The sequence below is a fragment of the Clavelina lepadiformis genome, chromosome 3, assembly GCF_947623445.1.
Source record: "Clavelina lepadiformis chromosome 3, kaClaLepa1.1, whole genome shotgun sequence".
Taxonomy (NCBI): Eukaryota; Metazoa; Chordata; class Ascidiacea; order Aplousobranchia; family Clavelinidae; genus Clavelina; species Clavelina lepadiformis.
In genome coordinates, this window is record NC_135242.1 from 6,766,817 (window position 1) to 6,781,291 (window position 14,475).

The 14,475-nt window shown below is 35.5% G+C and overlaps 1 protein-coding gene across 2 annotated transcripts in view; it reads right to left on the reverse strand.

The window, feature by feature from the left end:
- LOC143449119 (uncharacterized) overlaps positions 1-14,475 on the reverse strand; it is a 75,431-nt gene that overhangs the window by 30,926 nt on the left and 30,030 nt on the right. Inside the window, exons 5-31 of one of the 2 annotated variants that reach the window (XM_076949195.1) lie at positions 14,220-14,363; positions 13,980-14,077; positions 13,668-13,842; positions 12,798-12,981; positions 12,393-12,511; positions 11,901-12,008; positions 11,369-11,539; positions 11,008-11,289; positions 10,717-10,842; positions 10,519-10,638; positions 10,322-10,438; positions 10,044-10,160; positions 9,798-9,920; positions 9,413-9,553; positions 8,975-9,076; positions 8,202-8,329; positions 7,947-8,099; positions 7,570-7,791; positions 7,077-7,328; positions 6,706-6,822; positions 6,444-6,581; positions 6,204-6,313; positions 5,797-6,004; positions 5,574-5,715; positions 5,321-5,487; positions 4,994-5,164; positions 3,967-4,846 (exon numbers count right to left, since the gene is read on the reverse strand). In XM_076949195.1, coding sequence (XP_076805310.1) covers positions 4,661-4,846; positions 4,994-5,164; positions 5,321-5,487; positions 5,574-5,715; positions 5,797-6,004; positions 6,204-6,313; positions 6,444-6,581; positions 6,706-6,822; positions 7,077-7,328; positions 7,570-7,791; positions 7,947-8,099; positions 8,202-8,329; positions 8,975-9,076; positions 9,413-9,553; positions 9,798-9,920; positions 10,044-10,160; positions 10,322-10,438; positions 10,519-10,638; positions 10,717-10,842; positions 11,008-11,289; positions 11,369-11,539; positions 11,901-12,008; positions 12,393-12,511; positions 12,798-12,981; positions 13,668-13,842; positions 13,980-14,077; positions 14,220-14,363 — 4,121 coding nt within the window. In that variant the 3' untranslated portion in view covers positions 3,967-4,660. Of the gene's footprint in view, positions 1-3,966; positions 4,847-4,993; positions 5,165-5,320; positions 5,488-5,573; positions 5,716-5,796; positions 6,005-6,203; positions 6,314-6,443; positions 6,582-6,705; positions 6,823-7,076; positions 7,329-7,569; positions 7,792-7,946; positions 8,100-8,201; positions 8,330-8,974; positions 9,077-9,412; positions 9,554-9,797; positions 9,921-10,043; positions 10,161-10,321; positions 10,439-10,518; positions 10,639-10,716; positions 10,843-11,007; positions 11,290-11,368; positions 11,540-11,900; positions 12,009-12,392; positions 12,512-12,797; positions 12,982-13,667; positions 13,843-13,979; positions 14,078-14,219; positions 14,364-14,475 lie in introns of those variants that run through there. The other variant, XM_076949194.1, reaches the window with a different exon arrangement.

Here is a 14,475-nt window from a genome sequence, read left to right on the forward strand (position 1 = left end):
AGGTTGATGTTGAGCAAACGCTTGATACGTAAATTTGCAAAAGATAATTCTAAACTACAAGGTAGATCTCTAGCACAAAACTTTCACTCGTTCTGTCGTATGATGACAAACCTTGAGTTAGCAGTTACTAACTACATCATAGGTTTGATTAAACCTATTTTGAAATGATCCTATATTCGTTGTATAATAGGAAAATACTGCTATAATGTATATTGGATAAAAAATGGTTTGCTTTTTTGAAAAGTCATTTAGCAAAACATAAACAGCACAATCATGTCGCGATTTGCACACCTCCGACAATTGGTCACGGTATATGGTATGCCAAAGCGACATATCAGGTGAATGCGGGTCTGTGTAAAATGCGATTCGATACATGTCGAAAGGTTCGATTGGTTTCTGTTTCACCGATCGCACTGTTGCGTATTGTCAACACTAAAAGCAAAGTTACCCTACTCCTGAGTTTATCATACTATCATCACGCGCCGGGGAAACCTGCAATACTCTCGGATTCATGATATCGTCACTCAATCTTATTACTCCATTGTAGTGTATACTCTTAGTAATAACTGCGCGATAGTTTTAATGGACAAAAACGTCAACCTGTGGTTGTCGTTCAGATGGGAAATCACGCAACAACATGCATAGCAAAATTATGCAGCTGCTAAAATGCAGAAAGTTATAAACGGTTGATCACCATGCATCTGTCACATCGTCTTTTCTCACGACAGAAAAAGAAACAGGCAGAATCCTTAAAAAAATGTTTCAAGCTTCTTCGCAAGGCGTTATGGTGTTGTGATTATACTAGCAGGGATGCAACTTAGTAATTAGTATATATACTAACATATTAGACTTTTAGCTAACAATGTAAAAGCTTATGATTGGCCAATATTAACGTCATTATGATCAAAGTAGGCGCATTGCGCAAGAAGATCTAGCAAGGACACTTCAACAAAAGTCGACCATGACGACTAAAACACATTCGACAAAAAGTATATGCAGTGCAGATCAGATGATTGTCAAATTTATTGTTTGGCAAACCGTACACCTGTGACCTTCTGCAATTTATGTTTAACGATTATCAGATCGACGAGTTTATAGCTTGCTTTGATGCTTCGTAGCGCAAACCACCATAACGTTAAGAGCTGAGCTTATATGTTTAAGGTTTTTTCTCGTCGTCAGCTAATACACAGATAAAATATATCATCATATATGCCACTGCGGTGCAGCACGTACATAAAAACATTGCTTTCATCCGATTTGTATAAAATCAATCAATGAAGATACAACAATGAACCAAAAGGTCTTTTCGAGCCAACGCTTATAAAGGCTACCAACTGACAACTCGTAAATTACTTTCGCACTTCTCTATGTCTAGACAACAAGGTATAAGAATTATCAAACTTTCTGGAGCTAAGAAACAAAAGTGCGTAACATATCATGCACAACTGTAGGTACAAACAAACTGAAGTGTACAAAACCACTGCAATTCATTCCTAAATAATTTCTGATTCAAGAAGATCTTTGTGAGGTTCTGATTATTACGAGCGTATAATTTTTATCTTTCGATAAATTTTAATAGCCTACTAGAAAAGGATTCAAATCTTTGACAACAAACAACTGTGACTTTCAGCATCGGTGCCCCCTATATTCTAGCTCTAGCATGTGGCCTGGGTTCTCTTGTCACTACTTTCGCAAAAGGTCAGTTTTAAACATAAAACTAAGTTGTAATAAAGAGTAAATAGGAGTCTTTTGAATTAAAAGAATTTTAAAATGGAAACCTGTTGCTGTAAAGGTTTACGGTTTAATTGGCTTGTCGTTTAAGTTATTTGACGAAATTAACGCATTGAAATTCAAGTCAAAATCAATTTGGTCTTAAGACCACAGTTTATCAAGTGAGTATAGGCTAATATAGGCCTACAATATGTCAATTTCACATTAATACAATTTCGAGCGAACTAGAAAGAATACTATCACCAACACGTACTTAGCTGATGATAACATAACCTAACACGGGACTGCACAGGAGAATCTGGATAACCTCTTCGAAATTAGTAAATCAATCTTTCATTTGTTTGTGCGTACCTGACTTTATTCGAAGTTTCCAATAAGGCCCTTACTGTGATTTGAGTTTGAAAACTTGACAAAAATATTTTACTGTTAATTAATGATTATTTACCCTAATTGACTAACTATATAGTCATTACAATTAATGATTACCTAGAAAATGATTACCTAGAAAATTTTATGGAATAAACTTATAACCAATTTTCCAAAAAAGTTTAGCACCGGAGGTAACGGCCTGTCTCGGACAATCCACGATGAAGCTACCATTTAATATTAGTTAACGAATGTTAACAACAATAATACGAAAGTAAAGCGGCCAAAATCGTATGAAATATGACACATACATATAAAGTCAGTTTACTTTAAAATTATAAACAATTAGTTTTAAGGATGCTTACAAAGTTGTAAAGTTTGAGCAGAGTTTGTAAAGTTTGAGTTTGAGCGGATGTTTTCGGAAACCGGCCCGGAACCCAATATAAAAACATTTTCTGAACTCAAACCGAAAAACCGAAACCTGAACCATTGAAGCTAAAAAGGCGAAAGCCCGAATTGGAATTGAACCTTTCTCGGCCGTAACCACATTTTAAGTGCAGTAATGTTATGGAAAAGTACTTACTAATTACTATACGGTACCTACTTTGAAATAAAAAAGGTTTTTTACTAAAAATTACTCTCACCTAATTAAATTCTTTGAAATAACGAAGAGTTACATGGGCAGTTTAATCGAAGAGATTAAAAAAGCAATTAACTGGTTAATGTCATTTGAACCCCGAGCGAACCGTACATTAGTAAGTTGGCTAAACATGAATCCGGAATGAAGTAAATGTGTGAATCCAATCTAAACCCGAACCGAAAAAAAAACCGGTAAACTGAAACTTTGTAGCCTAGAACCTGAACCGCTTTCAATTGCGTTTCGCCTTCCTGGAAGTAAATATACAGTGGACAATACGTGATATGACATATTTTGGTGCAAAATGCCATATGTTGTAAGATAATTAGCATACAGATTTGTCATGTTATGAATTATGCTATGATAGCTGTAAAAAGTTCAAAAGCGCCGTATTTTTCGATTTTTGACATATACAAAAAAGCTTAAAATCGGCTAATATCAATTAGCTACTTCAACTACGGAATGCAACTCAAAGTAGGTTAATTTAGTCGGTATTTCTTATAGTGCCCAAGTGATAAGTTAGTTGGAAATTTGCTACCGGGACAAGTAAAAGTTAGGCTGAATTAAGCTAAGGATAACCGCTAAAAATGGTAACTGGACGAAACTGAAGCCTACATTTTCTTGGTGCTGTTTGAAGTTAATTTTTTGATTTTCCAATTTCTATCAGTTATAGATAATAAAATTAATGTATCAGGAGCAATTTTTGTTACATTGAAACATTTTTATTTAACCTTTGGAAAGATTAAATAATATTTAAAAGCTAAATGTGCACTAGCACTAAAATATTTAAATTGCAAGCAGGACAGCATTTTAGTTTTAATAAGCTAGGCTGTCACTAAATCACGGAAAAAATCGCACCTTCGCAGCCATTTTTTAGAGCTTCTTGTTAACTTAACTTTAATGTGATGACACTGTAGCCAAAATCTACGTTTTAACCTAAATCAAAGTCTAGGATTAATATATAAAATCAGCTTTAACCTAACCGTCTTCATAACATGACCTACTGACGATATAATTATCACTTCCAATAAACTATACAGTTGCCTGTAACATGAAGCAAGTGCAATGTTTTAAAAGATAGCAATTGTGAAGTCAAAATGCTGATTACAGGAGCCAAAAGTTTCCTTTTAACAACCTAATTGGATGCAAAAGTGCTCTAATATTTTAGATGCGTCGCGAAGTAGAACAATGTTCACACAAAAATATCACCTCACCAAGAGCAGCAATTTAAAATAGTTGAACACGCTTTATTGGCGTTGGCCGACATGTTTGGAGTTGTACAACATTGTAACTGGTAGCATCAACCGTTCAGCCTACAAACAGGACATTCGCTACTGTGAGAAATATGAAGATCAAAGTGTTAGCATCGGCATGGGTTCTGATAGTTTATCCAGATTAAATGCAGATGAGATCGTTGTGTGCCTGCCTCAGAAACAGTTGCTCCACCCAAGAACACTTCTATCTACTTCGCCGATTTTATACGCAACATTCATAAAAATACAAGATTTTGCTCAACGACATTGAAGTTTTTGCAGCTGAAAAAGGTCAGTTAGCTCGACTTGTCAGCAGGTATTGATAAATGATGAAAACCAAAGAAATTACCAGGTGTTACATAGAAATTTAAATTCGGAGTTTGGATCATTCGAGTAGAGAAGCATGAAGTTGGTTACTGGTAACTGGTAACCTGGATACTTATTCAGTTACTTACTCGCAGTTCAAGTGGATTACCCTTAAAATCGCTTAGCTGTTGTAACAAGCAAGGATAAAACCCAAGACACTAATTTGTGATTGACGGGAAGAAATAATATACAAAAAAATTCAAGTTAGTTAAATGCACATACAAGACACGCTTAAAATACAAATGTCGCTACTGACATACACAATATACATTTTACTATCAAAGGCACCATTTACATATTTAAGCGATTAGCTGCTACTAATAGATAATGTATTGCCAACGTTAGTTTCGGTTGTTTGAAATGTCGAACGATCCTTATTTTCACCAGACGAAGTTGGTCGACATGCACAATGCAAAAATCTAGAAACGGTTGGCAACCAGACATCTCTCACATCGCCCTTTCGCACGCAGAGCAGAAGGAAGAGACAAAGTCCCTGAAAAAATAAATGGAAAAATCATTTGGTGTTGTGAGTAGACTAACAACAAAAAAGGAAACCTGGCACACCGCATCTCAACCACACACAGTATCTTAAATTGAACTGGCTATTCGCAGTTAAAAAGCCTTCCCAGCTGTCACTTACTTGGAAAGAGGCAGCCAGCGTGAATAACCAATTCATTATAGTAAAGTAAGTGATGTTATCTGAAAGCATCAAGAAATATCCCAACAACCAAACAAGACCAACCGTGCTTGCAATAGTGACCGCTACTACAAGCTGTTGCCTTATTGTCTTTTTCGGAGTTGTAGAAGTTACCTAACGGTAGAAAGAGAAAAACATTGCAAAACCAGATGATACCATTGCGTTTTATTATGCGTTCTATCAGCGTTTTATTATGTTACTAAACGTAGCAGTTTCTGGCACTCATTTCTACTGAAAACTTTAAATACTTATGAAAAGCAGAAACTGTACTTGTTTTCGTTTCCAAGTGATGTTTCTTATTACGAGATAAAATACAACCAAGTTGAAAGTCAGAACTAGACCGGCTGGAAGCAAGAAGGAGAAGTAAAGCGAGTAACCATGCAACCAGCACATATTATCTGCCAACATGGCCGACACTGCCATCTCCGAGTTCGATTCTAAGCGTTAAATGTATGAAACTTAACAGAACAAGTTTAGGCGAAAGCTAAATTAAAATGACAACAAAGAAAGGTTCCCTTCATACCCGGGTCACATACGGATGGTGCATCTGGATGTTCGGATACAGATAGACTTACTGCGGCGTTTACGGCCACTATGATTAGCGGCATACCGTAGGAGGCAGCCGACATTTTTGTCAAGTATTTGTGCCAGTTCAATCGCATAACCTATCAGTAAACATTTTAATATGTTAATGAGTAATTCTGAAAACCAATTGGATCAAAACAGAAGTTTACCAATTAACAAACCTGCACGATTGATCGGAAAAGACTGTGAGCATATACAGCCATCCAGCACAACGTACAAAGAAGGAAATAGTGCAGCATGACAGTGTTAGCTATACATAAAGATATGTTTCTTCTCTTATCTACGCCGCTGAGGAAAACTATGTATGATAGCATCAAGTTGAGGCAAACGTTGATGAGAATCTTCATATGACGCCTTATGCGAATATGCCTGAAAAGGGTAAGGCAAAGCAAATTTATCTATTCAAACAACCCATGAAGGAGTCGCTAAACTATTGAAACCATTCACCACTAGACTAGCTCCGGTAAAGGGGAACAAAGGTCTTACAATCATCCAATAAATTTCGAACATGTATTAAGCTATTCTAACGTTTAATGACAACATAAAAAGGAAAAGAGATGTAACGTACTTGGGTACGACCAGCAAAAGTAAGGTAAACGCCAAAAATATGACTGAAATGCTGCATCCTACTGTAGTAAATGTAGACAATACAACATCTTCTGGAATGTCGTAAATTGCCTGGAAAATTGAACTCAATTTTGTAAAATTGGTATAAAATAAGACCTTTAGTAATACTGCAGTTAAAATGCATTTAATGAAAACGTAAACAATACTAAACATGCGTGACACCAATCAAACGTTCTCTCACCAGCAACATCGCGAAATTTGTTAGATGATTGCATCGGCATTCGGGTGGATTCGAACCTTCTACCAAACAGCAACCCTCTGTTGACCATGAACTAGTTGAAAAATTCCAAAAGGCGCAAGTCTCATTCACGTAAGACAACTGCATGAAATTATTAACAAAAGAGAGATATTATGGGTGTTGTCTACAAGTCAGCAATAATCAACATTCAATTCAACAGAAATGCAACAATTCGTTTATGTTGCTTTACAGTCTTATTTTCAACCTTAAAAGGTTTGTTATTTTCCATTCTTCCAGCGGTCTTATTGATATTCAGATGTTTTATAACAATAGGATTTGAAAGACCTTCGATAGCTCTATTCTCAACATCAGCTGATACTACCTAAAAACGACACACTAAGTCAGATTACGTAATCATTCTTTACTATAAAATGGCATAAAGCAAATATTTAACCCCAAAACGTCTTTTAGTAGTACTGTGTACTGCAGACAGATGACATTTATACGAATTTTGTTATCTTGAAATACAAAACAAACTACCAAAATAATTCACTTCTGTACATGAGATTAGGGCCAAAATGTTAACGATGTATTACGTTGCATACGTTTTGAATATAAAAAATGTCACTGCCATACCCAGTTCGGTTTTTCAGGAGACGGAAATAGTTCACTTGTGCGATGAGCGAGAAAAACCACTCGTAAAGCGGTGGAATCAGCTTCATCTACATTCCTCTTTCTTCTTGCAGTTCTCTCTCTCCGAGCGATTTCCAACGCTTCTGCCGGGACACTTACAGTAAGAGGCTGAAACTCATTGGTCGTGCCAGACTCGTCGATGTAAACCATTGGCTGAAACTCAGTAGCTGCGGTGACGTCCGTTTGATCAACAACCTGTTGCGGAAAATGAGTTGTGTCTTAAATACAGGACAACTTAATTCATTTTTATTACAAATAATGATAGCAAAATAGACGAAAAAGCAAAGAAAACTAAAACTAAAAAGTAAAGAAGTTAAACACCATGGTCTACAATAGAGTATGTGCAACAACAGCTATCATAATTTTTCATGTCCAGCTTGGAGTGCTATTATGTATCAGCTAAGTCTTGTTATTTCTTTTAGCATTAGTCTCTCACCTCGGCTGCTATGTTTGGCGTACGTATGCTAATGGATGTTTGATTCTCTTCTAACTGTACTTGGTAGGCGATCGTAGTCAAAGCATCGAGAACTTCTCCATCGACCATAACTGTCGTGGTTTCATTGACAACGGCATCGTCATCATCGTCGTCAACGGTAAGAAATGTTTGTGTCACGTGATCAGTAATGCTGATTACTTTCCGAAATATGGAACCAGTTACCTGGTACCAAATACATTAGACTATTAGAGTGATGTCGATTTTACTTCCTTGACTGCATAAGGCTCAGATACATGTGAATGCGCATGTGCGTGCGCATGCCAGAATATTGTGTTTTACTTTGTAAAGTTTAAGATAGTTTTTACTTCATAGCCTACCGTAATTTCCTCGCTTTTATCAGACAATTGAACAAGAGTGTCAACGACAAGTGCCGTTTCGTCATCAGAAACCTGATCTGCCACTGATGTGTGCAAATCTAACTCGGTAAGAACCTGCTCAATGTCTTCTGCTGTCGCATTGACAAAATCCACCTTTTAGTAGATAGGCAAAAGGTACACCATATATACCACGTTAACATTGAGAAAAATCACAAGGCATAAGAAGTAACAGAACGCTCAAGAAAAGGTATTCACCTCAGACACTATTGTCGTGATGGTGTCATTTGTGCAGTTTACGTAACTGAGCGTTTCCAAAGCAAAAACCGAACGTACAACTTCGTTTTCATTGATGGCTTGACATAGTATAGAGGCCTGTGAAAACCCTGTACGAAAAAGATTACTTTAAGTAACCTAAAAAACATATGAAGCATAATGGACAAAATGAATGATGTTGTTATACAGTACTAGATATAAAAAAAGGATTTTGTCTTAAACAAATGTATTCATTACGTCACTACAAGCTGCTTAATTATTATAACCGACCAATCAATCAAAACATACTTGCGCAGATCTATTTTTGATTACATAAACCCGATGCCGAATGTGACGTAACACGGGACCTTACGGTGGTAGCCATAATTACCCTTTTTTCAAGCTAAGTTCAATAAATACTCAATAATGAATAAATTGCAGAATTACATATTGCCAGAATCTTTCAAACAAACTAACATCAAGATAGAGCAGAACATTTCTACAATTTTTACATCGACAGCTTACAAATCCAAGCAATATGTTAATCTCGTACTCACAAATAGAAACAATTGTCTTTGTTAGTGAACTTTAGTGAAAAAAGTTAAAAATATAAAAGCGATTTTTCTAGAAAATTTATGCCCATGTGTGCAAAACTAAAACCTTGTCTACCGCTACTACATACACAGAAGCTTCGATGCTGCGTTTCATTAACAAAATACGTAAAGGTTGAGTCTGTATACAGCAACAACGCATAATATTGACATTTAATAACTTACCCAGTGGACATTTCTCATTAGAATAAACAAAAAGGTCAACCGCCGTGGAGTTGAATGTAAAAGTCAACCCGGCTATTTCAACTTCAGTAGAAGAGCAGGTGGCTAGATAGTTAACACAAGACATTTCAATATAACAAGATCGGCTTTTCTATGGGGTACGAATTTGAATGGAGAAATTTGATAAGAATTTAAAATGGAAATGTATTTGTACGCAATGGTACAGAAATTACCGAGTTTTTATCGTTTTTGATGATTATTTTTCTTTTAAAACCTTTAACTTGAAATGTACTGTTAGGTTAATGGCATAAAAACTGTCACTGCATATGAATTTAAAAACCGTATAAAAAATATAACCACATAAATCAAAATATGGAAATATCTTTACAGACAAAGTGACACTCATAAAGTTGCCTATAGGTGTAAAAACAAAATAACTACCAGCGCAAAATACTCTTGGGTCGCCCTCGAAACCCTCGTTACAGCGACAAATTGCGTCATCTTCGATCCAAAAGCAAGTAGCGTTGGCGACACACGGATCTGCATCACATGGGTTCACAGGAATTTCTTCCCCAGGCACTTCTAAAAACGTCAAAAATAATACTGAAATTACTGCACAAAATTGTAAATCTAAAGTTTGTCCAGGGCTTTAAAACTAAAATTATAATTATAGAACTAACATAAATAACTATAACATGCTTCTAGATTGCTCTCCAAAACTAAGAAAGCAAAGCAAAACAATTTCAGGCTATTTTTCTTGCTTGTTAACACGATGATGACATAATCCCGCTATACCCGTGTTCCTTACGAACGAAAAGTAGTTTACCTGTGCAAGTTTGACCGTCTCCGATATATCCAGATCTACAAGCGCACGAATAACTTCCAGGCGTGTTGGCGCACGACGCTGTTCTATCGCACGTGTTTTGGCTGGACTCGCATTCATTGATATCTGATGAAGCAATGTACAACTCTAGGTTGCATTTCAATTCTTTTACCGTGCCTGACATTGCTATATGTAATGTTCATGACATTTTTAAGACACAGTCTTCACATATATTAACGATTGACATACCACGACACGTCCGTCCATCACCAGTATAGCCCACCCAGCAAACACATTCAAAGCTTCCAAAAGTGTTATTACAATCTGCTTGTGTATGGCATGCTTCGTTCAAGCACTCATTGACGTCTAAAAAGACAATGCCATACATAAAGATTTGACTAAATAAATTTTACCGCTTTATTACAAAACATCGTCCTTTTAAAATACACATTTACAATACACGTGTTCATATTAGTATTAATTGAGCAGTGTTCGTAAAACACTTTGATGTATTTTAGATATTAAACCTGTGCATTTGGACCCATCTCCTACAAAGCCATCTCGACAAGCGCAAGAGAAATTACCATCTATGTTGTCACATTTAGCTTGAGGAATACAAGGCGTTTCATCACATTCATTAATATCTGTAAATTGTGGAAAATTCACCAGAATACTTGTAAATCGGGTAAACGATTGATGTTTGTTTGTAATCGAATCAACAAACCTGAACACTCCTGCCCATTTCCAGTATAGCCCTCGCGACAAGTACAAATAAAACTTCCCAAAGTGTTTATGCAATCTGCCTGTATATGGCAGTTGGTGTCGGTCATGCACTCGACAATATCTGGATGAAAAAGAATGTAACGAGGCGTTACTACAGAAAGGTTAAAACAATGATAACATTATTGTTTGCTTTTTTTACCTTGACATGTGAATCCATCTCCAGTATATCCTTCATTGCATTGGCAGGTGAAACTACCGTCTGTATTTCGACAGGTGGTATTTACATCGCAATTGCTAAGGTCAGGATGAGAACATTCGTCAATGTCTAAGTGAAATGTTAAAAATCAACGATTAAAATACATGTAGTGGCGCTAACATTTGCAGCATTTTTATAACTCATTTAATTTAACATATTGTAGGGCATAAAAATCGTATATATTTGTAAGTTTTTGCATATCAGATACATGTTTTGCTAGAACACTTTTCTCACCAAGTGTTCTAATCAATACTGATTTTGTAGCAATCTTTGTACTTCTATCAGTTTGTAGAACTTCAATTTCTATGTTTATCTCATAATCGGTGCTTGCATGCAAACCACCAATAGTTTGAGTAACCACAATAGTGCCAGACGTCAGGTTGGATGATAAAATAACAAAATCTGTCGTTTCAGGTGTAGTTGTGATGGAGTAAGATATCGCTCGATCCAGAGTCGAGAAACTGATATTGATGAAGTCGGTGAACGCAAAGGTTTGGAGATTTATGACAGCTGGAGCTATAAGACATTAAAAGTCTTTGTTTTATTTTTAAACACGTTAACTTTAATATCCGGAAACAATCGGGTTAATTTTTACCTGTAGTAAAAGACACTGTTGTAGAAAAAGGAGAGTATACCACGGCTGTGCTTGTTGCTTCAGTAAGGGCCCGAACACTGGAAACACAAAAGGAATTTGCTGGCAAGTTTTCCACAAGTATTATGGATCCTGATGAAGTGACAATGACAGCGCTCGTGCCAACGCATTCGACTAAAAGCGATATACATTGTGTCAAAGAAGTTTTGAAATAGTCTTTCATTCTTAGGCTATCTTTATTTAACACACAAGTCAACTTATGAAGTTAACTGAAATGGAATAGTACATATTTCAAGCAAAATAAGTGCAATAGGGTTCGATTGTTTCAACAAAGCACGGATTTACTGTACGCAGTAGAACCTCAGTGAGATGACCACCTACCTACGAAGGTATCTCATCAATGGAGTTTCGTCTGAGGCAGCGTTAGTCAACATTATTGCAGGTGCAGTTGTCAACAATTGTCATTGACGTTTTGTTAGCATATTATTACTCACAGTTGTACAACAGTTATAAAAAGACGCCAAAGTTTATATACCATTCACATCATATGCTATTGCGTTTGCTTCAGGGTCAAATGATACAAGTATAGAATTTTCCCTGACATCAGAAACAATAACGTTGCTTGGTGAAGCTGGTGGTAGAACTGAAAAAGCAAAAAATCACTTCCATAGGTTTAAGTTGTAAAATGTTTTTCCAAATTTATATTATGCTATTAACAGAAAATTAATAACTTACTATGCAAATATATAACGATTTTGATATGACAATACGAAGCAATGTAGCTAAAAATTTAATACCATGCTACGTTTAGCTTGTACTAAATTTGGTATATATACCAGGAAAAAATATATTCCAGTATTTCTGCAACAGCAAACAACGCAAAACAAATACATAAAGGTGTAACTGCTGTTATAGTTTCCTTGTGATGTTTCAAAATTTTTTAAATCTTAAATCTTTTAAAAGAGCTGGTTGGCTTTGTCAGCAGGAGAACCATATGTTTTTCGATCTTAAATAGATTTATGCATACCTGTAACTGTGTTGGTGAAAACTGTTGAGCTCAAAAATACTGGGGATATGTCGGTTGATACACTGCTTGTTGTCGTGCTGTTTATCAAAGCCGAACAGCTTGCTACAACGCTTCCCCTTCTATTAAAAGAGAAAATAGATAAACACAATTTATGAAATTCACAAATATATATTTAGATAAAAACAGGGAAAACTTGAATAAAATAAATAGTTATAATAATAAGTTTATAAAGACGCAAAGAAGAAGTGACTAAAAGCAAGAGCGAAAACATGAAAGTTAAATAGAAGACTTGATCAAAATTTTATGCAAATTGCAAAAACTGCACACGTTAGTTTTCAATTTAGGACTTTTTTGTAAAACTATTTGGTGAAGTTGCCTTATAAAATCGTTGAATCAAGCAATTACCTAAATGCTGTTATTGTGACATTTGTAACTGAAAATGGAAGTGATGAAGAAGACGCAAACTGCTCTTGAAAAAGGGGCAATAACTGCGATTTTAGTTCCCTTGAGGCAGCGGAATTTATGTCCAACAAAGAACTGTCAAAAGTCTCTCCTTGGACAGTAGTGACAAATGCTATAGATATAGATTCTGCCAAAATATAAAAGAATGCTTTAACATTTGTGACTGCGTGACTACATGTGAATAACTTAATTTTTTAAACTAGGGGCAAGCCAAATAAGACCTATGAGTTGCAAGCAGAACACCGTAGACTTTCGTGCAACTCACAAAAGGTTTCTACAAAGCTTGATTTGAAGAATAAAAACATACTTATATAACCACTTTTTTATTCATTGATCAAGCTGAAACAAGGCCAGTAAGCGATCAGTCACATAATTACATGTTGTGTTGACAATTACACTGGCAATGTCCAACTTACTAGGCGTCACAAACAAAATATCAATTCAAATTACTACTCTAGTTTAAAAATTAATGATTTCTGAAGGTTTTTAAAAAATCAGTGTTAGTTTTGTGCTTCAAAACCAGGATCACTAAAAACAAAGTCATTCAACAAAAACAATCCCACATTCAAACTGAGCTTACTGACTTCTAAACGCTTTTCATACCGCAAAAGTACAAGCCCTGAAATTGTTTTCCAATTGGAAACACAGACATGAACCGATGTGTTTATAAATGTTTAAAATATGATCCACTCGTGACAATTCTTTATCTACTGTAACGTTTAACTTGAAGCAAAATTTTGCCTACCATTGTTTTACCCAAGTGAAATCATCAAAGCAAACCCACAGACTACTGATACAATTTCTTTCACTCACCTGTTGTAAAAACTGCTTCCGGAGAATAGACAGAATCCAAAACTTGTGCTGAACTCTTTGATGACAAAGCAGCAGCAGACACAGAATAGTTGGTACTAGGACTCAAATCACAAATGGTAATTGCTGGGTTTGCAGTGGTTTGTATCACAGTCTGGGTCTTTGATTCCAGCAATATCTGAAGGCACCAAAAAGCATAAAACGAAAGAAATGGAAATCTATTTCTGGGTTAAACAACACAAAATTTAAACAATTGAAATAAAACAAAAAATTTATAACGATTTTAAGTACCAATACTACTTAAAAATACATTACCTGATATAAACCAAAATCAAAGTGGCGGTCTACTAAAAGACTGACACACTCTTGACTAACATCAACAATTCGGACAGGTTCGGAAAGGATTAGTATCACTTAAAAATTAATTACTAACAATATTAATACAATCTTTAAAACTTGAAAAAAGTTACATCAAAATTATAAATAAATCTTTTCACTACAACTTACATAATTATATTTTGTGCTAAACTTAACACTTTTACACGAGAAACTTACCAGAGCAAAAACTTCCATTGCCAAAAAAACCAGATTGACACTTGCATAAATAACTTCCAATTGTATTCAAACAAGTTGCATAAAAATGACAAGTGTTTAAACCCAAAGTACATTCATCTATATCAACACAAGTAACACCATCACCTAAAAAACACCAATGCAAGAACAAGTGTAAAAAACACACACAATAAAACAAAACACACTGCTGTGGGAACTATTGTTGTGTCAATTCATAGCACATTCATTAACATCTTTA